The sequence below is a fragment of the Notolabrus celidotus genome, chromosome 6, assembly GCF_009762535.1.
Source record: "Notolabrus celidotus isolate fNotCel1 chromosome 6, fNotCel1.pri, whole genome shotgun sequence".
NCBI classification, from domain to species: domain Eukaryota; kingdom Metazoa; phylum Chordata; class Actinopteri; order Labriformes; family Labridae; genus Notolabrus; species Notolabrus celidotus.
Genome location: NC_048277.1, coordinates 29,013,319 through 29,038,147, shown reverse-complemented (window position 1 = coordinate 29,038,147; position 24,829 = coordinate 29,013,319). Strand labels below are relative to the sequence as shown.

The following is a 24,829-nucleotide window of genomic DNA, read 5'->3' as shown; positions in this document are numbered from 1 at the left end:
ACTGCATGCAGGTCCAGCTGAGTTTATTTTATGAACTCAGCATAACTGCCAACACTTAAAGCTTCTGTGAGGAACTTTTGGTTTGTGCTGATATTTGCACCTCCTGTGGACCAAGCAGTACCTCTTACCTGATGGCTGATTTTGTACATGGGTGAGTATGTTTTTAAAGAAAAAAAAAAGAACCCTCCTTTATTGTAACAGTCAAATATACTATCACTCATTGATAATCTTTGCTCTAGATAATGTAAAAAAATAAGAAGGTAGTTTCAGCAGCTTACAGCTAATTACTACGCCTGGAACCTACCCCCCACAAGTGGTTTCAGACATTAAAAACAACCATAAAAAAATAAAAAAAAATAAAAAGTCAATATTTATGCTGATGGCCTTATTTGCTCTTGTAGGTCATAAATAGACATCAGTATTAATGTTAGTGTATTTCATAAGCAGCAACAGGAGCTTTAAATAATTAATACCAAACTTGATTTTTTAAATTCTCATCTTGTAGAATATCTCTAAATCCTATGGAAATCCTAGAATCAATCTTGGTATTCTATTCTAACCTTACAAAACATATATCTCTATGTGCATAAGTGTTTTAATGTTGTCTTAACCCTCCTGTTATGTTCGTTTCTCTGGAACAGCAATAATGTTCCTGGGTCAATTTAACCCAGGGCATATTCAATTATCCAAAATTGTCAGAACCCCCAAAAATTCAATACACTTTTTTAAAATGTAATTTTTAACTGCATTACTAACCATTTAAATCAATATTTAGTCCATTGGTGTTTTTTAATCTCACAGATTATGGTCCAATGAGGATAACTCACTCATTTTGCATTGAAATTAATGTTATAACTTTTTTAAATGTTCATTGTAAAGCCCTAAATATAAATACAACAGTTTTTTATGACATAGATTTTTGTTTATTTTATTTTAAATTTTGAATGCATTTATTTTTTAAGAAGTGGTGTTGATAAATTAACAAGAGGCACCTCTTCTGTCACATGCTGCCCAGATTTGTATGCTGCATTTAGCTGGTTTAGAAGGCATATATTGCCTAAAATAGACTTTTAAAAGGGTCAATTTGACCCGCAACATAACAGGAGGGTTAACCAGTGGAAAATCTGGGAAGTTTAATCAAAGATGTTTTACAGTAAACAATAAGAAAATTTAGAATCTGACAAAATATGTCTATATAAGGGTCCATACCAAGCCCTGCTTGAACTGCTGAGTCTTCAGCACCCACGCTTGAGCATTACATGTGCCAGAGTCAAGCTTTGGCATGATGGGAACTTAGCCAAACTAAAGGGTTAACTGCAGTCAGGAATAAATCATTTAGCAGTGATAAATGATTATTTTATTTATTACAGCTTTCATTGGCGAATTGATGGAGTTTTATGGGTCCATATTGGTTTTATATCAGAGACACAACACACACACAGGCATACATGCAGTAGTCAACCTATACACATATACCCCATTACATGTTCCCCAGGTACCAGCTTGACTTTATAGCGGTGACATTTACACTCCTGGTCTCTGGAGTCACTTACACAGCTTGGCATTATTCACAGCTGGTTCACTGTTCCATGCCGTATAGACTGATTTAATAGCACTCAACAGTAGGGTGGCACCAGGGCTACTTAGCGCTGTGCATTAGTGAGACTACAGGTCCCAATAAAACACAGACCCCTGTTTCATGAACTGTACGTTGACCCCTTCATAACCTTCTTAAACAAGCGCACACTTCCCTGCTGATAATGAACTGGTCCAAGCAGGAGTATATTAGTGGTCAGGTTCAACCCAAAGTGGAGGGGGCGCTCGGCCAAGACAATAAAATAAATGTGCAAAAAATATATCCCAGGGCTCTGCGAAAACTTGGGCAATTAAAATGGAAATGTAGCATGGGTATTTACAGCTAGCCAGCAAGGCCACAGTTGGTGCTACAGAGAGACTAGGAGAGAGTTGATGAGAGACAGTGGCAGCGTACAACATGATTTAGATGCTGTGAGTGAGACTGCAGACCTATAATCCTGAAAGCACAGAACCAGACTGAGACATAGAGAAGAAGACGAAGGGGCAAGCTTGGCAGGGAAAAAAGCAGAGAGTGAGAGCGTAAGAGCGATACAGAGACAGAGACAGAGAGAGATAGAAAGCGAGAGAGACTGCGAGAGCCAGACATGCAGGCAGACTCTCCGTCTCTGGTTTGTGGGAATGCGGTAAAGACACAGTAGTAGGCAGGGTCCCGGCTCTGAAATTAGAGAGTGGCGCTAAGAGAAAGGAGCCAGAGCCAAAGGCCGTCTGGGAGCTGCCAGGGGCTGCATCCCCAGCGCACTGCCGAAACATGATTTACTGCCGGACTGCACTACAAACAGCACGCCGCTCCTGCTGCGCTATCTTACTCACAGCAGCCTGCCACTTGCTGCATGCTATCGAGTTCGCAACGCCGTAAAGATACCACATTAACGGTGGAAAGTGATGACGTGAGAAAGAGCAGCTTGGTGGAGTGGAGGGCGGTGCAGAGAGTCAAAGGAGAGGCTGCTGGGTCAGGAGAAGATGAAAATATCAACACTACAAAAAAAATCTGATTATGAGAAAGGATTACATCACTTGATAGCTTTCAATGTGATAGTTTATTTCCTTTATCTTACATATTTAAAGAAAACGGTTGATGTCAGTGTATTCCTTTACGATAGAACAGTAGGTCTCTAAATGGGGTTTAGGGACCCCAGGGGTCCTTGAAAAGGTTTCAGGGGGTCCCAATGAATTTTTTTTCACTTTAATTCCATCCATAAGTAACACAATGACAGAATGTTTAATGCTTTTTGTACTAAACATCTAAAAGCTTATTCCTATCAAACTGGAACCTATTTTATTCTGTTTAAGGATCCTTTTCTGAGAAAAAATGTGAGCTTTTCTACTGTGCAGGACATTGACCTTTGACCTCCCTGTCCAGTGAGAAAGAAAATTTCCTATTCAGGTCTAATCAAATTGTTTCCCTCAGTTCCACCTTTGCTGACAACACAATGAACACAGTGCAGTACGAGCATTTTTCCAAAGATTTGCATCTTTTATCCAGAAACATTCCCTGCAAGTGCAAAGAAGCCTGTTTAGAATCGGATTGAGAGATTTAATCAGAAAACAAAAACAGTTGGAGCAGCAAAGGCCAAGTCCAGACATGCAGGGAGATTCTGTATAAGCTCTCTGCAGTAAAAAGTGTGCGGCCGCTGCAGTGAAGCTGTGTGTTCCAGGCTTTGTGTGTGTGTGCGTATGTTTGTGTGCATGCAAGCGCTTCCTTTGCCAAGTTTCCTCTCTTTGTTTAGACCGGCCCGGTCAGTCCGGCTCCCCTGCTGAGCACTCTGCGGCCAAATACACACATATATCAAAACACACAGCACAACAACAGACAGTGTGCTCTGGGGGCAGAGGGGTGCTGGGAATACGGGCAAAGGGGAGAGAAAGACAGAGATGTGTCTATTTTGGATCTGAAACTCTACAGGGCACAAGTTCGATCATTTCAAAGTGTGTTATGAAAAAATAATTACATTTGCACTGTTGACAATAATTTGATGTTGAATATTTGTTTTTAACTCAGAAAATTAAAGCTGGGCTACAGCTAAGAAAAGCATCTCATCCTGATACCCTCAGTATCTAGTAAGTAGCTAACCCCCCCCTTCCATTACCCCCAAAAGGATTCCTGCTGCAGCTGTAAATCCTCTGAATCTTTCCAGTGATCTCAAATAAGCTGAAAAACAACCCATTCTGCCTGAAATTCAATTGAGCATGACATGAGAGCAGTGGGAACTTCTGTCAACTTTAAAGCGTCATTCAACAACCAAAGAATAAAAAACCTCTTAAAAGGCTTTTATATCTCTGTATGTGGTCGGCATCATGCTGTGACATATATTATAGTATTATTTGATTCCAGTAAGGAATAAAAAAAACTTCTGGAGTCTTTGTTTTCCTCTGTTGTGATCATTTGATTTAGGATTTCTGGAAAGAGAATACAAATCAAAATTAAAGTACCCCAGGAGTTAAAAAGGGAAGTAATGGTTTCTATTGATGTGGGCTGAATACATTCTGGGGGCATAAAATCAGGGGAAAGCTGATTGGATACAACAGATTTATTGATGCAATACACACACATAGCAAATCATTTTAAGATCTGAGGTAGGGATGTTTGTGATTAGTAGACTGAACGAATAAACATCATCACCCTCACTAGTTGGGACCACTTACTAGTCAGTTAAAATGAACAGTTTTATTAATGTAGTTCTGAAATGCTGCTCATATGTTGTGTTCGGTTAAGACAAGATCAGTTGTGATTCTGTGTCGAGCGGGACAGTAAGACTCTGCAAGATACGGACTTTAGCGCAATGAAGGGGGGCTGATTGTTTATAATAATCCCTCCTAATTTCAATAAATAATAAGACCCAACACTCTTTACTATGTACGTTAAGTTACATAAGTATACAGAGAGAGAGTAGATCAAACATAACTGGCCGCATATAAAATGTAAATGTTGCTGTGTGTTTTTGTTGATTGTTACTGTTCTGGTTTTTGTTTTTAACTCTGTAAAGCACTTTGAATTGCTCTTTGTATGAATGGTGCTTTATAAATAAACTTGACTTGCCTTGCCTCAGCTGTGCTGCAAAAATCCACCACTAGGCAGGGTTGCAGCTCCAATTAATGGCGGCTGCCATAAGAACGTAATACTCTACTACCAGGATGAAAACAAGCACAGTTGACCCATGGCTTCTCTTTGCTTCTCAATATGTAACAAGTACACGCATGTGGAGGTTAACCTGAAGGCTGGTGATGCTAGACCTGCTAATGTAAGCCTTCACTCAACTAAAAAACTAAAAAACATGGTCTACCTGCAGACTCTGTGATCCCGTGTTGAGCGGTATTTGATAAATTGTGCTCAGTTTTGACTGTTTTCTTACCTTTGGACTAGTCAGTTAGTCTGCACTTACATGTCTGATTGAACGACAGGAAATTAGTCGCTTTGAAACATCACTCGTCGAAGGTGTGGAATGCTGTTCCTCTGGCCTAAAGTCACAGTACCTATGTGCTTAACAATAATTAAGCTGTTCCTGTTTGCTGCTGCTCTAACCTTAATTTGTGTGTGTGTATATCCACATGGTTATCCACTTGTATTTTTGTAAATGGTCTATATATAAATGTATAATGTCTGAGCGTGTGTTTACCAGGCCCTCATCTCTTAAGCCCCCCACTGGGCCTGGGTCGAAGCAGTCTAAACACACACACTCATGCACACACACTCACTCCTTGCCCCCCCAAAAGCCGTGCTTTTAGAGCCGAGGGGCCCTAAATGCCTTACAGATGGACTCCTAACAAACACAACACTCTGTCCCGGCCCTCAAGTATTCCCAGTATTTGGCCTTGCTGTAATTTACAGCATACTTACCTAATTGAGATGCTATTAAAGTCAGGGCCTGCAGTCCTCAGCTAATGCACATGATATAAGCCTGACATACACAGCACAGTATATCTGACTTAATACAGCCGGGTGAAGTTAACCACAGAGTGAGTGTGATCTATGGCCCATGTAGTGTACTTAGCGCAACACAAATAATGATGTGTTGAGCAGAGACATGTCCGGGCAGGTCTGCAGGGCACATTAGAGGGTATTTTCTGAGACACTGTTGATGGTTTTACACCCTGCAGAGATTAATGCAGACTCTGAATACAGATGAATACCTCTCTGATGACTCAATTATGATGGAATACAAAGTGAATGAGAAACAAAGAGGTGAAGAACTGCCCCCTTGCTGCTGAATGATGACACACTGACAGAGGTATTTTCTCTTGATGCTGTGTTTAAGAGTGCGCTCATACCACACTGACATTGTTTTTTTTCTAATAAATAATATCATGTGGAGTCTAGACCGGTGAATCAGTTGTGCAAACTTGGCCATTAACAAAGACTTATATCTGGGTTAAAACCACATCTTGAATCTAATTGAAATTTGAACACATAGATGATGAAAATAAAAACATTTACATTCTTGATTTCAAGTATTTCCAGAATCATTTACAACAAATTTAACTATCTCATTTTTTCATAATGTATTTTTCAAATTAAGTTCCTCAGTGTTTCAAAAAGGGGTAACGTATAGTGAATGGACTATGTGAATTTGACCCCTGAACTAACATTTTTGCCAGAGTGTCAACAGGTTATGTGCCGGACTCTTTTCCCCGAAGAGATGTGATATGACACATGTGATCAGGTTGTCCCTAGCTTTGTTTTATTGTTGACAATTATTGTTATAATAGAATAATTTTAATTATTAATTAATAATAGCTTTGACCAATCAGAATCAAGTATCTAACACAGCCTGTTTATATCATATCATATCCAGGCGTGAAGCTTCCACCAAAGCGTCTGCCCCCTGGGGGCTTGTAGGTCAAAAACTCCATCTCCTCCATTCATTTGAATGGGGCTGCAGGCAAACTTTAAAAAATAAATACACGTTGTACGAATGTTTCCTCACATCCGTATGCTGTGGTGATATGTAGTTATTATTTGACTGTTTTGTGTTCAAGGCCTCTTTTTTCTGAAAAGTTTCTTTTTCGTTAGTTATTAAAAAACGGGGTTTTACTTCCGGGTTTGCTTTGATTGACAGCTGCCGTAGAGAGAACCTCCATAGGATCTTGTGACGCTACGCTGTAGGGTGGAGCTCGTTACCGTGGCAACACAGAAATTCTCTACAGCGTAGACTCTGGCTGCACAATGGCTGCGCATTGGAACGAGGCGTTTTGGCTTCAGATTCGTACAACTGGAAAAGGCGGAGCAATGCTGTCCATTTTATATACAGTCTATGATCATATCATGTTCATATCTTTATATCTACTGTAACTTTTTTTCTTATTATAAAAGGTTACTTTTTGGAAATTACTTACAAAACAAGAAATGCTATGTTTTATCTTGTTAGATTTTTTCAAAGCTTATGAAAATCTTTAAACCTGACACCGAACAATTTCTGTTTCTTCGTAATTAAAGGCTGCTGTTTTCAGCTACTAATTTCAGAATGGAGCGGCTGGTTTGGTCAGGATAACACTTCACAATATAGTTAAAACTTTTAGACAAAACAAGACCAGACTAAAAAAAGCACAAGCCTGTTTCCCAGATTTACAGCCTATATGAAAGCGTATTGTAGTGCTTTCTTCGCCCTCTTTTTCTATTGCTATGAGAAAAAATCCAGTCCCTATAAAACTTGGAGAGATTTACCACAAGCAGAGAGGCTGACTTCACCCTAAAGCATGCAGTGAGCTCTTTCCTGAAAGGCCACGCTGAAGCGCAGAGACACACTGGCCACTGTTTGAGCTTGTCGTTTGGGTATTTTTCATCGAGTGTGTCTGACAGAAAGATAACACTCTGTCAGAGAGGGCCATCCATCTTCGTTTCCACGTTGCTCCTGGAGAATTCAATCTTGAGAGTGTGGGGTTAGACACATCGGTGATTAATCAACTCTTTGCTCATGTGTGTGAGAGTGTGTAGATATCTGTGTCTTTGTCTGCACGCGATAAATCACTGTCTAACCTCGTACAGGACACACAATGAGTGAGCCCCCTTCAGACACACTGAAGATAAATCCGTCTACAAGTGATGTGCTGACAAAAGCTGGACGACTAAATGATTCTATCTGCCTCAGAGACAGGCGTGAAGCTCAGTCTGAGAGGTCCACCTCTGGTGTTTTACAGGACAGAGGGGAGCAGAAAGTGGGAATCTGTCAAAAAAAAAAAGTTGCTGGATTCCAACCAAGGGTGAGTATTGAGAAAGGCATGGGAACACACTGTTGTGCACACATACAAACCCACACTCAGGCTCTAAACGTTGATGAATAATTCCTCAGGGCTGTTAGGAAAGATCTCACTCAGACGTGATTCAACTGTGACACCAGGGCTTTTCTTTGTGTGGGATTAGGTTTACTATTATTGGTGACATGCAAGAGGTGACGCAACCTCGGAAATTATACAACGTTATGAAACGCAAGCAGTGATGCGAGACAAACAAAAGTGACAGCAGCGGGGGATTTTGTTGCAAACAATTCGCTACTGCACAACCAAACTCAAGGGCAATCCATTTTCAAATCACAACAAACTGGATTCATTGTGTATTTTATCTCATAATACATCTCCAGAAAGCTACAAACATCGTGGTGGAGTTTCATTTAGCCTGTGTTATGTTTGGATAGGGACAATGTTGCCGTTGCATCACAGGTCTCTGGTTGAAATGTTGTTTCAAGCAGGAACTCATTTTGTTAGATGACAGACTTTTGAGGAAGAATTTAAAATCTTACTAATAACAAAGTAAAGATTTTAACCTGGATAGAGCAGATGCATGAGTGAAAGGCTGTGTTACAGACAACAGTCTTATGGGGATTATACTGATGGTTCATTCCAGGAACATGAAGCCAATACGTTTGATTTATCTGGAGTGGAAAGTGATGCAGACAGGGTGTTGTTGGATGGACTGTTCTTGGACCAACACCTACATCTCTCTCTACACTCTTTCAGTCCTTTGCATGTTTGCATGGAGGGTTTGCCAACACGAGTGCGATCCCAAACCACCCACATGGAGTGGAACAGTGTCACAAACCTCCAAACAGTGTTTCTTCACTATGACTAACATACTTGCATCCATCAAAGGATCAAGTCTTTGTAGCCTGTGATCTTTTTATCTTGTTTTTCACTGATGGCACTTTTTAACTAGTTTTCATTTATCATGTTTTTGTTTTATCAACCTTATTCTTATTTAATTGCTCATTTCTTGTTTTTATTGAGGGTTACCTTTTTAGTACTGATCACTTTGTCACTTTGTTTGTCGTGTCTTGTCCTGTGCTTGTTAGTTGATTTAAAAAGGAGGCTGGCTCACTGCAAACAAAATCTACTTACAGGTAGAAATAAAGTAACCTTGAACCTTGAACCTGTGCAGACCGCTGGTCTACCAAGCATTCCCAGTTCATGTAATCCGCTAACTAGCTGACATTGCTAGCATTGCCTAACCTAACTATCACTTTAGAGTTCATTTCAAGTTTCTCTGTATCTTCCTCTGCTCTATTTTTAAACACAACCTTCTCTTTTGTTGTATTTTTTGTTTTATCTTGTTCTAAATGTTTTTAATGGGTGACAAGTTGAGACTTCTAGTAGGCCAGTTTGGCACCTGGACTCTTCCACTACAGAGCCGAACTGTTGCAATATGTGCAGAATGTGGTTTGGCATTGTGATGCTGAAATATGCAAATTTGAACTGTAAAAAATAACAACATACTGAGAAGGAAGTCTTTATCAGGAGTCCTCTGTTGCTGACAACTGGCTACACCAAAGTCCTGAGATGTTGCCTATCTCTCCCAGAGGCTGTACTGTCATTAGACAATAGCCAAGGGCTCTGTTTTTAGGATTATATACAGCCTTCCCTGAACTTCTAAAAGGAAGCAGGTTCATTAGGTTGGAACTGTTTTTTTTTTCTTCTGTATTTACAGGTATGGTTGCAAAATTCAACAAATTAGAAACTCAGAGTTGAAAAGAGAACATCAGTCCAAAAACGTATACAAAATCAAAAGCGGCCTTATAATCTTGGTGGTGCTCTTATTCATAATAGTCATTGTCCTACATTACTGACCACATTGTACCACATTCTCAAATACTATGAGTCAAAACCATGGCAAGTCTATGACGAGGATAGTCCATCCTGAACGTGCAGCTGTGTTTTGTTCCCTACACCTCAATATAGAGCCGTGAGTGTGTCTACAAACAGAGCTCACTCTGTGAACGAGCAGGGGTGGGGAGGGTCAGGTTTAAGAAAAGCATGAAGACTATCCTGAGGAGGAGCAGGGAATGTCCCAAGTTTAAGAGGTCGACAGGTTCATCCACCTGCAGCCTGAAGGGAGAAAGGACCCACCCCTCCACTCACACACACACTTTCCACAAACAGGTGTGCTGGCCCGTCAGAAGCATCAAAACAAGAAATTCACACGACCAGAAACGAGACAGGGGAAGGGGGCGGGTGCCAAGGAGAGGAAAATAGTAATTATGAAGGATGGGTGGCACTGGGAGCAGGCGCTTGTTACAGCAGTTCATGGGAATGTAACTCTGGTTAGAGGAACAGTGATTGGTTCCACTTTGTTCAGGAGCCAAGGCGGACTGCATCAGTAAGGTAACGCTGATTTGTTCCTCAATTTTCCACCTCTCAGTTTTATTTAGCCTTTACGTCAATGCAGAGAAGAAGTGAAAGAGGGAAAAGAGAGAAAAAGAGAGTCATAGGTAAAGGAGGGCACTGCTTAAACGCAGGTTTATGTTTCCAATCAGGAGATTGCGATCATGACATGCAGCCGAGGGCAAATGGGCCGTAACTCAATCACAGAGGGAGGTCTTTCGGCTCGAAGGGTACTCTGGTTCAAGATCATTACTCCACAGTACGTAACAAAGCGGTCTGAGGACAGGATAACATTAGAGAACTTCAGCTTTGAAGAGAGCTCAGAGATGGGCTGGTAAATGTTGGAGTGAAGTGAGGGAAATCCTGATCTGGATGACTTGAATAGAAAAGAAGTGGCTGCAGAATTCATTGTTCTATTCGAGATATAGGAGCTGTTTTCACTTACTCTAAAAACACTGGTATTACATTTTAAACACCAGCTCCAGCACGTAAAAACACTTCCAAACAGTCCCATACCCACAAACATGATCTTATAGTGATGCCACCAGTCTGACAAACACACAACAGATGCCGCCACACACCAAACCTGACAAACACGTTTCATATGTTACGATCTGCACATGGAAAGACAGACTCATTCACTGGTACAACCATCCCCGGAGCGATGATGTCTATCTTGGCACCACCCTGGCATCAGGGCTGGCAGCATGCTGGCATGAAGTCGTGCTCTTTCCTCTATGACAGATGACACGCCTAGTTACACCCCTGGGCATCAAAACACAGCTGTTCCCCTTTGGCTATGCCTCAGTTCTTTAACAATTTTCTCTCAAGCCTCCCTTATGGAAACATAAACATCCAAAAAGTTGTCACAAACCTACCTGAGATGACAGGAAAAAAGAAGGGTTGGTATGGAAAACCATTAAAAATAACAGACATGGAGTCAAAAAGGGAAAAAAAATAACAGGTGTGTGTGCATTACGTGAATGGATGGTGATAAGGAGGCGGGCAGAGAATGCAGGTGTATGTTTTATGTGGGCGCAGACTAACAGAGCCCAGCCACAACACGCTCATATCAAAAGATTCCACCGCATGCACTCATCTGATAACAGACACACAAGCAGTAAGAGCCGCACAGCACTGCACACACACATACACACACACACATTCAAACAGTTCTGCTTTGAACAACAAGAGTAATCTAATCACTTTATCTCTCTTACTCACAGACATAACACACACACACACACACACACATGCCGTGAGCAGCAGGAGTGTGCCTACCTTATCCTCGAGCCTGATCAGCCGAGCACCGATAGTTGGGTATTCTTTGTCTTCCCCTTTGCCTGGACAGTGACAAAAGAGAAACGGTTTCACTTTAAACCGCAAAGACGTAAAAGCGCACTTAGTCACGCTCAGATCGATTAGCGCACGCTGACGCACATGCTACATTTATCTTTTGTAGTTAAGGCCTAAAGGCTCTTGGTTCTTAGTGAAACCATCCTTCAGTTCTTTTTTTTTTCAGATTAAATATTAAAGTCAGAAATGCATATATACCCCACGATTAGCAAACTCTGATGCCCAACAAAACAACATATATGCATTGGCTGCACATTATTATCTCAGCACATCCCTTCAGAAGTGAAACATCTCTACTACAACTGCTATTTTCAGAGACTTGTGTGATTCAATGCATCATGTAACCCATTATTCATTGTGTTTGTGTTTATGTGCGTGTGACTTTGGTGCGGCCTAGCTTTTGAGAGGATGCAAAATTTTGAATTACACAACTCTCTAGGTGTTTAGTGAATTCAGTCACTTGTCAGAGTCTGTCGGAAAACTGGTTACCCATGTACTAGGACGAGGTCTTCAGAGACATATTTACTACACACTTGGGGGGGGGGGGTGCTGGTAATGTTCAGTAGTGTTGAAATGTTATGAATGTACACATACTAGTCATCATAAAACAAATATTGATATCATCAACATTTTTTAAATGATAAAATAAGGGGATGCCGTTTGCCCGTGGTCTAAGCGTGCGTCCCATAAGGAGGCCGCAGTCCTTGTCGCAGGGGTCGTAGGTTTGACTCCTGGCCTCTAACATCTGCTGCATGTCTTCCCCCACTGTCCACTCCCCACAATCCCATGTTTCCTATCCAATAAAGGCAAAAAATGCCCAAAACATAACTTAAAAAAATTAAAAAATAAATAAATACAAAACCTATGTTTTTACATTATTTAAAAAAGACATTTTCCTATTCTGTAAAACTGTTGCATTATTAAGTAAATTAGATGATTAACTTGAATATTAAACATTCCATCGTTTTCTAACAGGTCTGTTTTTTTTACTGTCATATGTCATGTGATGTTTTAACCCTCCTGTTATGTTTGTTTCTCTGGAACAGCAATAATGTTCCTGGGTCAATATGACCCGGGGCATATTCAATTATCCAAAAGTGTCAGAACCCCAAAAAATCCCAATACACATTTTTTTAAATCAAATTTTTAACTTCATTACTAACGATTTAAATCAAGATTTAGTCCATTGGTGTTCTTTAATTCTCACAGATCATGGTTCAATGAGGATAACTCACTCCTTTTTCATTAAAATTCACATTCAAACTTTTTTTAATGTACATTGGGAAGACCTAAATAGAAATACAATAGTTTTACATGACATAGATTTTATTTTATTTTATTATACATTTTTTTTTTTTTTTCATTTTTATGAAGTGATGTTGATAAATTAACCTGACACCTCTTCTGTCACACGCTGCCCAGATTTTTATGCTGCATTTAGCTGTTTTGGAAGGCATCTATTGCCTAAAATAGACTTTTAAAAGGGTCAATTTGACCCGCAACATAACAGGAGAGTTAAATATGTTTCTCTGTTTTTTTAGCTTTCACCCCAATGTATGTTGTAAGTGTATGGTAGTTCCAACAGATATAATCCTGGTACATTAAATGACCAAAAGTGTTAAGAAACAGAACATTATGCAACCAAATATGATTGTGTTGACTGTATCAAAGTGTGATTATGTAAAACTCACACTCTTTGTCCTCCAAATGTTAATTACTCAACATGCAAAACACTTCATGTTATGAAAAATGAAATAAAAATCCATTAATTTATATCCATGCAAACACAGGGCGCACAAAGTCACATATTTACAAGTGAGAGAAAACACATAAATATCCTGAAATCCAAACAGAGACATGTGCATACACATCAGGGACCTCTGTTTCTCTCATATTTAGTCTGGCACAGCTTGTGTATGTGTGAGGTGTAAACACACAGACGGAGTGAGGAGTGATGTCTGTCTATCAGATCGAGACTGTTGTGTTTGTTGCTGTGTATTTACCTGGAAGAAACATTCCTGGCTTCCCAAGAGTGCCGTCCAGCCTGGAAGGAGAAAGAAGAAAGACTGAGAAAGTTGAAAACACAGAGACACAAAGGACTTTCATGTGAGAAACAGTACTCATAAACAAAACAGTAAAATAATAAAAAAAAAACATTTATGGAGCCAATGAAATCAAACTGAATCAGTTTGAACAGAATTTATATGTCACTGAGATTGGAAAATAAAACCCACAGGGAGGTTTTTAAGGGAGGAATAAATGTTTCTGTTGAGACGTCAAGATTTGAAAATAAACAATGAGACTTCAGGAGGTTTCTTCTGTTTGTTTGGACGATTAGTCATTTATGAATTTACTGAGACATGAAAAGTCTCCTTTCTCCTTTTAATCATCACAGGGTGAGTAAACCCCTGTCACAGCGATCAAAGTAGTGATCAGTCCTTTGTTGTGGTGATTTTTCCAGGGATTGAAAGTTAAGTTTTCGTGTAAGTTTTTTAAGGGATGCACATAATGTTAGTCAAATTAATGATTCAGCAGATTAGATTTTTATGAGAAAATGTTCAAATGTTACTAGGAGATTGATTCAAACACTCTTCACTCCATAAGTCTCTCCATTAAAGCTTTATAACAGTGAAAGTAGTTCCGTGACTCATATTAAATAAACAAAGATTGATTTACAGAAACAGTATGGTCCCTGAAGGTTTCAGGATTTCACAGCACATTACCATGGTTCAGCTGAATTACTGCTAAATGGTAATTTGAGGTCCAGGTGATGCTCTTACATAACTTTGACCCGATTCATTACCTAACCAACCCCCTTCATGGAGGAGAAGTGGGGGAAGAATTGGGGATTTAAAGGAAAGAAAATCCACTGAAAGAGCAGAAAAAAATGCAAGTAAAGGACAAAAAGATTTACTTTAAAGAACTAGACTTCATTACAGGACAAAAGAAACACAACAAGGTGTAACACATCCCAGACAGAGAGGCAGCTACACTACACTTTAACCCTGCAGGAGGATGATCCCACTGACAGTGTGAGGAGTTGTGGAACTACTGACAGCTGAATGTGGGCATTTATAAAGCAGACTTCTCTCTTTTTGTTGTCTTCCTAACCCAATCCAGCCAATCATGATGTCAGCACAGCTTGCTTAGAGGACAGACCAATGAAAACACTACATTTCAGGGTACAAAGTGACACTTTAATGCCAATTTGTGCCATCAGCAACAAAAGTAAGATTCTCTTTATGCAGGCTGGGCTTTCACAGAATGTTTTTTTTTTCTGTTGTTGCGCCCCTAAACTGTGCAACTCTCTGCCTCTGGACATTAAAGCGGCGAGCTCTCTGGGTGTTTTTAAAAGTAAACTTAAGACTTACCTTTTTAATAGCTTTTAATCTGGAGTTATTTAATTTTAGACCTGGACTGAATCATTATTTTTATTATTTTTATTATCATTTTAACCATTATTATCTGAATTATTGCTTTAACATATGGTTATCTTATTTAATTATCTATTTATTTCTTGTATTCATCTGATCTTGTTAACGCTACCTTATTTTTAACCTTTCTTTCCACTATTACTTATTCTATTAATTTTACTGTATTGATTTTTTGTTATTTTTAAATATTTTATTTATAACCATCCCTTTTATAATTTTACCATTGCTGTTTTTTTTTTTGTCTCTCCGTTATTCTGTGAAGCACTTTGGGCTGCATGTTTTTATGTATGAAAGGTTCTATAGAAATGAAGTTGAGTTGAGTTGAGTTGTGAATAACAGCACTGATATTATGACTTGGTCAGGGAAAATCCTGGCCTCTGATTGGCTGCAAGCTGTAAACTAATTTCTGACAGTTAAGACTGTTAGAAATACATGTAGCCTGTTTCCAAGCTAGCACCTTAGTACAACAATAAGGGAACTCTACCACTATGACAATTTGGTTTAAAAAAAACACAACATGGTAACTATAACATTTTTTACAGGGTGAAACAATGGAGGAAAAACACTATAAAACAGAAAGCTGAGATGCTAGGCTAACATTAAAGGGCCTGTGGTGAGTTCTTGGCTTGTCATGAAACAGTCTAAAATTAATAGTGAAACCTTTATATGACCTTCTAAAGCAAACAGCGCAATCATAGAGAAGATTTTTGTTCTTTTTCCATTGTTGTTTTTAATTTCTGTAATTGCTGCAACCAAGTGGCTGTCAGACCAGGAGATCAACCGCATACTTCCAAAACAGCCTTCCTTAGCATTTTCAACAGAAAGATTCACACTTTAATATGTTTAACTGTTAAAAAGGAGGTTGAGACTCTTATAAAACAAAGAAACAAAGAGATAAGACATACTGCTTTAACCCTCCAGTTATGTTTGTTTCTTAGGGACAGCAATAACGTTCCTGGGTCAACTTGACCCGGGGCATATTTAATGATCCAAAAGTGTCCGAACCCTAAAAAATCATAATAAACATTTTAAAAATCTCATTATCAACTCCATTACTAACCATTTCAATCAATATTTAGTACAGTGGTGTTCTTTAATCCTCAAAGATCATGGTTCAATGAGGATAACTCACTCCTTTTTTAATGAAAATTCAGGTTCAAACTTTTTTTAATGTACATTGAAAAGCCGCAAATATAAAAACAATAGTTTTACATGACATAGATTTTTGTGTATTTTATTTTAAATTTAGATTTTTTTATGAAGTGATGTTGATAAATTCACACAACACATCTTCTGTCACATACTACCCAGATTTTTATGCTGCATTTAGCTGGTTTGGAAGGCATATATTGACTAAAATAGAATCTAAAAAGGGTCAATTTGACTTGTAACATAACAGGAGGGTTAAGATACATGTGCCGCTATTTTATTTTACATTTTGATTTTTTTTTTATATGTAGTGCAAATGTACATATTGCAAATGTGCGAAATGAGCCATTTTCATTGTATATGTTGTTTATGCTAATTAAGCCAAGCGGAACCCTAACCCTAACCCTAAACAAAATAATACTTTTAACAATTTTTTTTAGATTTTGAATTTTAAATGGGTCAATTTGACCCACAACATAACAGGAGGTTTAACCACAGGGGGCGCCAAAGCAACACCAAATAAAAGATTGGTTACTTTTTATTTCTCTCCTTATTTTCCTTATTTGGCCAGCGAAAGTAATTGTCAATCCCTGGTCTTGAATATAGTTTCAGCAAAAACAATCTATTTTTATGTGTATTATTTGTTTTTGTGGACAAAGGACACTATCCATCCCTACCAATGAGATGCCAAAACTCCCTCCCTGAAAGTCTATGCTATGTTATTAAACTGCAACATACAGCAAACTTTGTTAAGTGAACTGAAGTGAGCTGTCATGATGTCAAAAAAAGACAATAAAATAACTCCAAAATAAAGAGTCAGTGATAGAAGGCGAGGAAAAAAACGTGTGAAATAAGGTCAAAGTCAGCACCTCCTCTGCAGCTCCTTGATGCGGACCATCATGTTGAGGTGACCCTGGGAATACTGCTCGATCACGTCTCGCACGTCATACGGCTTCCGCGCTTGCTGTTGATCAATGCACACGCACACACACACACACACCAACACAAAACACACACAGAGGGACACAAAAGCCATTGTCAGCTCTCGCCGCTCCTACTTGGTCCCCCCGAAAAAACATCCCCAACCCCCTTGGGTGCAAAGGGTTCATTGTTAACTCATTGTGTGTGTGTGTAGAAAGCAATCGTGTTAAGGTCCTTTCACAGCTTTGTTTAGTGTGACGTGGATACAAGCAGCGTCAGAAAGAACCCGGTGAACTCTTTAGGGTCTCCTTGGTATACACAGAGTATAGCCTGCACAGCTGAGATCACTTAGGCTGTAATTGAAAACATGCTCAACACTTGGAAAACGGTAAGAATATAGGAACCATTCTGTAATAACATATAGCGCTAATATGATAGCCAAAGTATTTCAAACATGTTTTTTTTACTGTTATACTTCATGCACAAGTTTTCCAACATAATTCTGCTGACTTCAGTGCTATGTGAGGCCATGTCCTGCTGTGTGTGAGTGTGTGTGCGAGTTTTTGCAAGTGTTTGTTGAGCAGTACAGTAAGTGAATTCCTACTGTAGCCCCTGAGACAGGTTAGTAGATTTCCCGTGATACTACGCCTGGACTGAAGTGAGCACATAGAAGACATGCAGGTGCAGGTTTGAGGCATTTACGCACAAACACACACACATGCACATGCTCATGCACAGCAGGCCTGCAGCTGATATATGCCCTTGGGGCTCCCTCCCCCCCTCATCCTGTATAACCGCACACAAACACACTCTTCGTTCTCTCGGGCTGTCTCTCTCTTTATCTCTGTAACTTCCCCCACCTTTGCTCACGTAGAATTTCTTTCCTCTCGTTTGTTTTTTTTTTTTTGTTTTTTTGTGTGTGTGTGTGTACCTTACCTGAAATTTCTTCCTGGCCACAAAGTACTGCATTCTGCGGAGGACTTTCACAGCTGATCTCTGGGCATGGGACAACCTGTGACACAAAAAAAACACTGATTAAATCTCAGAGAAAAACAAAGATGGTCCTGTTGGCAGATGTTTCCTTGCTGTAAAATGTGAAGTGGTTTGTTTTGGAAGGGCTGAATTGTAAGAAAAAAAAAATAGAGGGGAAATGCTGCACGCTTAAAGCCTGGTATTTTGTCTTATGCAACGTTCAAGGACCAACTGACAATGTGTGTCCTGTACAACAGAAAAACACATACATACATGCATGAAAATACACATTTAATCTGTTTGTAGACATCTATCAATGGCTGCTTTTTATCCAAGCTTGCCTTGTTGCTCACAACTGTGAATCTGCGACACTGCGCAGAGTGAAGAAGAAGAAAACCAGACACTGTTTTCAAAAAGAGGAGTCCCAAAACACACGTCCCTCGGCTCAGAGCAGCACATCTGTGTCAACAGATGGAGGAAAAAGGAAAACCCACTGGTATGGAGCTAAACTCAGAAACAGAAACCGCAGGATGCAAACAACACACACATACAAAGTCATACTTGCATACCATAGTGACTGTATGGCATGCACTTGTGTTTGTTTCTTCAAGGAGGCACTGCGTGCTGTGCTGGGTTGTGTTGTGTTGTGATGAGTACTGGTAATCATGTGATTTATTTGTCCAAATGCTAAATGCAGAAACATGTCCTTGGATGTTCCATATGTGACAGCTGTATGTTTGGATGATGTGAGGATGAGATGTGTTGTTGTGGGACTGGATTTCATTGGACTGAAAAACACATGGACAAAGCCACACACAGACTCAAGATGAGCATGAGATGTCAAGTTGTTGTGATAAGAGAGGCACGCTGCTGTATTATGTCATACAAGCTCAAACGGTGTCAAATAACAATGATTCTTCTTCTATGCATTCTTTGTATAAGTAAGCACTTTATACATGACCAATGTATGATTTTTAAGGATTCCTTTTGACCCAGCCTGAATGTCAAATGACCTGACTGTCGTACAATCCAAAGGTTGGAAATCTCTGGGGTGTATTTCTCTTGATGAAATAGATGGATCAATTATTTTTGTTATCTATAAGTTTTAATCAAGTATCAACATTGAGTATTGAAATATGCAACATTACATCAAGATGTTGGAGAGAATGTGGGGAGCAAATGGCAAATCATGGTTAGTTATAAGGGAATTTTGGGATATCGGCCTTCAAGAAATCTCAAACATTTTGGGCATCTCTCTAAATCATAGCCCATATGTTCTCCGTCCAGGAAAATTACCACAAGAGATAACAGAGAGTGATTCTCACTTATTCTTAGTTTTTAGAGCAGCAATAATGAAACAAATTACAAGACATTGGCTGAAAGATGACAGTTTAGTAAAGGCAAAATGGAAGGACCTTGTAAATGAAATCTATGGAATAGAAAAAACTATGATGAAAATCAGAAATCAGCTCTTGGTTTTTTAAAAAAGATGGGAGATATGGGAGAGATACACAAGTAGCATTGCTTCAAATGATTCTCCCGGTTATGAGTGAGAAATAAGTAGGCAGTAGTACATGTTCTTTATTTTATTAAATGCTCTATTTATTTTTGTATCTTTAACCCTTGCGTCTCTCCTCTTTTCAACGCTTAATATACACATGATATTGTACACAGGTATACACTTTGTCTATTTTCAAATATGTATCGACTCGCTGAATTAACTATATGAATTAAGACCCCATGGATGTCACTCACACTAATAATGGTAATAAATTCCCATATTTTACAAAATTCAATGTAATTCTGATTTCAATGTAATTTGCAATCTTATTGAAAATCAATTATTATTATGTTACTTGTATTTAATATTATTATTATCCTTTTCATTGATTGTTGCATATTACTTTATCCATCTGTCTTGTTTTGTTTTTCTCTTTTTTTTCTTTGTTTGACTAACTATGTAATAAACTAAAAAAATGCAAACACTTCATTTACATATGGACCTGCTGCCCACAACCAATTTGCTGAGGCTTGTGCCACCCCTGGAGGAGTATCTTCAATTGAAACAGCACTCCACAAAGTGGACAAAGGAAATGTATGAAAATAACCTGATGAGGGAGAAAAGTGTTTAAAAGTGGTCCGCCTCGCTATGTATCCAGCATGCTTTGTAAAGTGAAGTGGACGTTTTCTTCTTTGAGCGTTGTCTTCTGAGTAAAACACCATTATACAATAGAATACCTCCCAGTGTGAAGTCTACTGGTATATTGGTCACACCAGTGTTTAAGAAGCAGCTTATAGATGACAAAAAAAAGTGTGAATTTTAGGGTAATCCCTCTAATGAGATCTGGGTTCACCCTGCGGTCTCCTCCCAGTTGGAAGAAACCTCCAAAGAAAGAGGTCCAGGAGGCATCTTAATCAGGTGCTCGGACCACCTCAACTAACTCCTTTTGATGCAAAGGAGTAGCAGCTCTACTCTGAGCTCCCAGACCCTATCACGAAGTCTGAACCCAGCCAAGATTTATGATGTATGCATTTGTTTTTGATACCTGCTACTGCTGTTACAGCACTTTTTAACATTCTTATATTTACAGTTAGTGACACTAAGGCATTTAAATTACAATGAATTTTTTTGTTAGAGAAAGACACTTGTGCATCTAAAGGCATTTTTCCACCGCAGGAACTTTACCCTGGAACTAGGGACTTTACCCCTGAACTACGTGCATTTCGACCAGAGGAACCAGGGCCTAAATTTAGTTCAGGGGTAGATAATCTCCCCCTTGAAAAGAGTACTTTTCAAAGAACCTGGGACTTTTGGTTGAACGTAACAGTGTTTGTGGAGTTTACACAGTTGTTGAAACACAGAGGGAGTTCCTGGGAATGCATACTAGTTTAGTTTTTTATTAAGATTTAAATATTATTTCATATAATTTTTTCTTTCCATATATCACTGGCCTGATTTGCACAATCTTCACAATCTTCAGCCTGCGGTTGAAATGCAGACAACAATGGGGGCACAGGAACCTTTTAGTTCTGGGGAAAGTAGTTCTGGGGGCTAAAAGACCCCGGAACTCTTGGTCGAAATGCACCTTAAGAGACAAGATCAGCAAAGAGAAAAAGGGTTGTCCAGAGGAGTCATTAACACATCACAGTACCTTTAACACTGTAAGGCATTGGCCCACTATGTATGAGGGTCAATATGTGAAACTGTTGAAGAACCGCCATATCCTTTTTTGATGAACTGTCATTGACTTTATCATAAAAAGGGACACAAAAAACAGAGGAAGATTATCTTTCTATAAAATCAAAGTAAAATAATCTCTTGTTTACAGACTGAGCAGGTCTTGCTCTGTATTCCTGTGCCCTATTTAACTACCTGTCCTTCTATTTCATGAACAGTGTGTCACAGACGCAGGTGACCTTTCAGCCATCTGTTGTCAGAGACATTAAAGTAGAGGTGGTAAGCTGCGGGATGGTTTTTGTGTGCATCTGCTAAGAAGGTGGATTAATAGTAATCTGAGGTATCCTGATCCTTTCTGGAGAGATGAAGAGGACGACGGCAGAAATTTAGACGCTACTCAAAATGTGAGAACAAGAAAGAAATATTAGTATTAATGCAATGGCGGTTAGTGTGTGAGGGTGTGTGTGCGTGCGTGCTAGATTCTCTTCACAGCAAGAGATAAACAGACTACAAACAGAAAATTATTGACTCCATTCAAATGTCAAAGCCTGGGCCTTTGTATGTCAGGGGTAATGTGTGTGTGTGTGCCGTTTCAAATATTTCTCCATAACTATGTCCAAATCAAAGCAGTCACACCCACATACACACACTACACACCCTCAACACACAGAAACACACACACACACACACACACACACACACACACACACACACACACACACACACACACACACACACACACCACCCTCCCCCCTCCCAAAACAAGGGTCTTTGTGGAGTCAACAAGTCGCTCCGAGGTCTTAATTAGGCGGGGGGACAACAAAAGGACTTAACAGACAATGCATTGACATGGGACCATAAAACATGAACATCAAAGGCGGTCCGACTGCTGTCTTTTTTCCTGCCCTCCATGCGGGCCTGCCCGAGCTATAGGAGGAAATGCGCACAAACAATAACGAACATAAAGAGCATGAGGCCCTATTTTGGAAAAAAATAAATTCTACCCCCCTGCCTTCTTGTTCTCCATCAATGATGAGAAGAAGGATGTGTGTTTTTTTCAGTGCAACTCGGAGGTTTGAACATAATTGGGAAAGAAAACACATGTAGGAAACAAAAAACATGTGCCGTTTTGATCGTCGAACAACTGCATCCCTGCTCCCTCCTCCTGCTTCCTGCGTTTGACAGAAATGTGCACACATGTTCATCGGGCTAAGTGTGATAAAAGAATAACACGGAGGGTATCTGTCCGACACCGACAGACCGGCCGCCCCTCCCCCCTCCACTCAATTTAACATTTGGCACCCAGAAACTGGAGGAATGTAATTCCCACATCTCTCTGCTGATGCTGCCCTTCAAACACTTGCTGGCTCAGACTCTGCCTCCTACTCATCCCCTTCTTCCTCCCCCCCCTCTCTCTCCCTCTTTTCTCCTCTTTGAGTATATTTTTCATCTGTGCACAAGACTCGACACACACTGTATCCTGGGGACTCCTCTTGAGTCAGCAAACCTCTGATCTCGCCCACGACGACTTCAATATATTTCCCATTGTCCTGCGCTGTATGATTCATTTTAGATTGAGACTGCTGATTGTGTGGGTTTTTTAATTTTAAGGATTAAACTCCAGCTCTGGGCTCTTCCCAACAGACTCGCTGTTCTTCATTAGATCAACTGTAGAAGTCATGTGCGAGCTGTTATTGCTAGAGTCAAGAATTGGCCTTGTCCGTTTCTTGCAAAGCTGTGACAGATTTAGCCCCATGGCCTCCCCTCGACTGGTCTCACTTAATAAGTTTTCTCCTTTTTCATTTTCAGATGGTCACTTCGGAGACCTCTAAGTTGTCAATGGCAACTCTACCTCATCCCCTACCCCCCCTTGGCTCTTTCTTTGGCAGGGGACCGTCAAATATCCTGTGCTTCCATGGTGCGCTGCAATAACCTCAGAGGAGAAAGCAGCCTTAGACATCAATGTGCAATGGTCAGGGCCCAGCAAGGCGGCTGGCCTGTGAGTGTGTGTGTGTATGTGTGTTTGTATCTGTGCGTGTGTGTATGTGTGTGTGAGATAAGCTTTATGACTGGTGCTTTGGTCCATCAAAGAGATGTGCTCTTCTTCTGTTCTCCTCAAAAACAGACATCCTTTTATCATATCTTGGAAGGATAAGACGACTACATTCTTTCAGGGATGTTTGATCTAAAAGTGATGGCATGCCAGAGGGTGTCGTGGTGAGAATTATAAGGGCCCATTGCTAAGACACTATATTGTAACGGCACAGTCCCCCCCTCCTCAAAACCCCCTCCCCCAGTCAAGGAGGGTTTTTAATGAACAGGGTCTGATGCAGTTCTAACACAAGAAATGCTCCCATGTGGATTCTACAAGAAGGGGTTTCTATTGAGAAGTTAAACCCGCTTCAAAAGTGGTTTGCATGCAAGAACTATGAACACAAATCATTTTTATCTTTATGGACCAAACTGTGCACTACTCTGTGGGTGTCCTTCTGTACTGGAAAGAATCTGGTGATACTTAACGCAACAACATATATCATAATTCACAGATTGTTTTGGATGGAGCTTTCAATGCCATTTTCAGATAAAGCAGGAAACGAGGAAGAGAGAGCGGGGGATGACATGCAGGAAAAGACCACAGGTTGGATTTGAACCTCAGCCACCTGCACTACTGCCTCTGACTATGGACTGTGTGATTTTATCACTACGCTTACCAAGCGTGCCATACTTTTCCATTTACTCTCCCTTAGTCAAACGCACGGTGGCCCAGAAGGACAAAACAAATTTACAAAAGATGAAACACTTTTAAAAAGAGGACCTTAGATGAGGTCTGACACCCCTCTCAGATGTCATATCTCCTCAAAACCTTCATCATGTGTCAGAATTCAGATGAAACGGCCTCAGACCACATCGCCTCAGGCTAAACAGAGTCAGACTTAATGGTAAAAGTGTTCCGTCGTTTCTAAAATTGTCTCCAACTTTGTAAAAGTGTTTCATCTTTTGTGAATTTGTTTCCTTAAATGTAAATTTGTTTTGGCTTTGGTAAAAGTGTTTTGCTGATGTCATTTTGTTTCATAAAATGTAAAAATGTTTTCCAAAATGTTAATTTGTCTCCAACTTTGTAAAAGTGTTTCATCTTTTGTAAATTAGTTCTGTCCTTCAGGGCCACCGTACATACGCCTGTGTTCTTTGCATCCATGCTAGTTTTCTACGCTAACTTCATCCTGACTAAGTTTGAGATGCTACATTGTACTCTGCAGAACCATGTCATTAAAATCACTATTTTGTGAGATTAAAGTTATCACTTTACCACTGTGAGTGTATTTCGCTGACCATGTCTCAACCCTCATAACCTCAAAGACTCAGCTACATACCATGCGGCTGGTTAAATATGGCCTCTGATGCAAGCTTATCCCTCCTCCCTGTGTGTCCCTGTGTGTTGTTTTTCACGTCCCCCCCTCCAGATCAATAGACTCTGATCAAGACATGCTGGAGACAATGGCAGCAAACAAGCCACATCAAAGCCCAGTGCCCATTAAGAGCTGATGACAAAGAGAGAACAGAGAGAGCAGGCCATGTTTGATGTGTGTGGCCGCAGAGAGAGAGAGAGAGAGAGAGAGAGAGAGAGAGAGAGAGAGAG

At 39.9% G+C, this 24,829-nt stretch overlaps 1 protein-coding gene across 3 annotated transcripts in view; it reads right to left on the bottom strand.

Moving 5' to 3' along the window:
* kcnq1.2 (potassium voltage-gated channel, KQT-like subfamily, member 1.2) overlaps positions 1-24,829 on the bottom strand; it is a 221,242-nt gene that overhangs the window by 65,280 nt on the left and 131,133 nt on the right. For all 3 annotated transcript variants that reach the window (XR_004631540.1, XM_034685466.1, XM_034685467.1), the window contains 4 exons: positions 17,979-18,054; positions 16,991-17,085; positions 13,542-13,582; positions 11,464-11,525 (listed from right to left, as the gene is read on the bottom strand). Coding sequence is in view for 2 of the 3 variants with exons in the window: in XM_034685466.1 (XP_034541357.1) it covers positions 11,464-11,525; positions 13,542-13,582; positions 16,991-17,085; positions 17,979-18,054 (274 nt within the window). In the remaining variant the exon portion in view is untranslated. The remainder of the gene's footprint in view (positions 1-11,463; positions 11,526-13,541; positions 13,583-16,990; positions 17,086-17,978; positions 18,055-24,829) is intronic.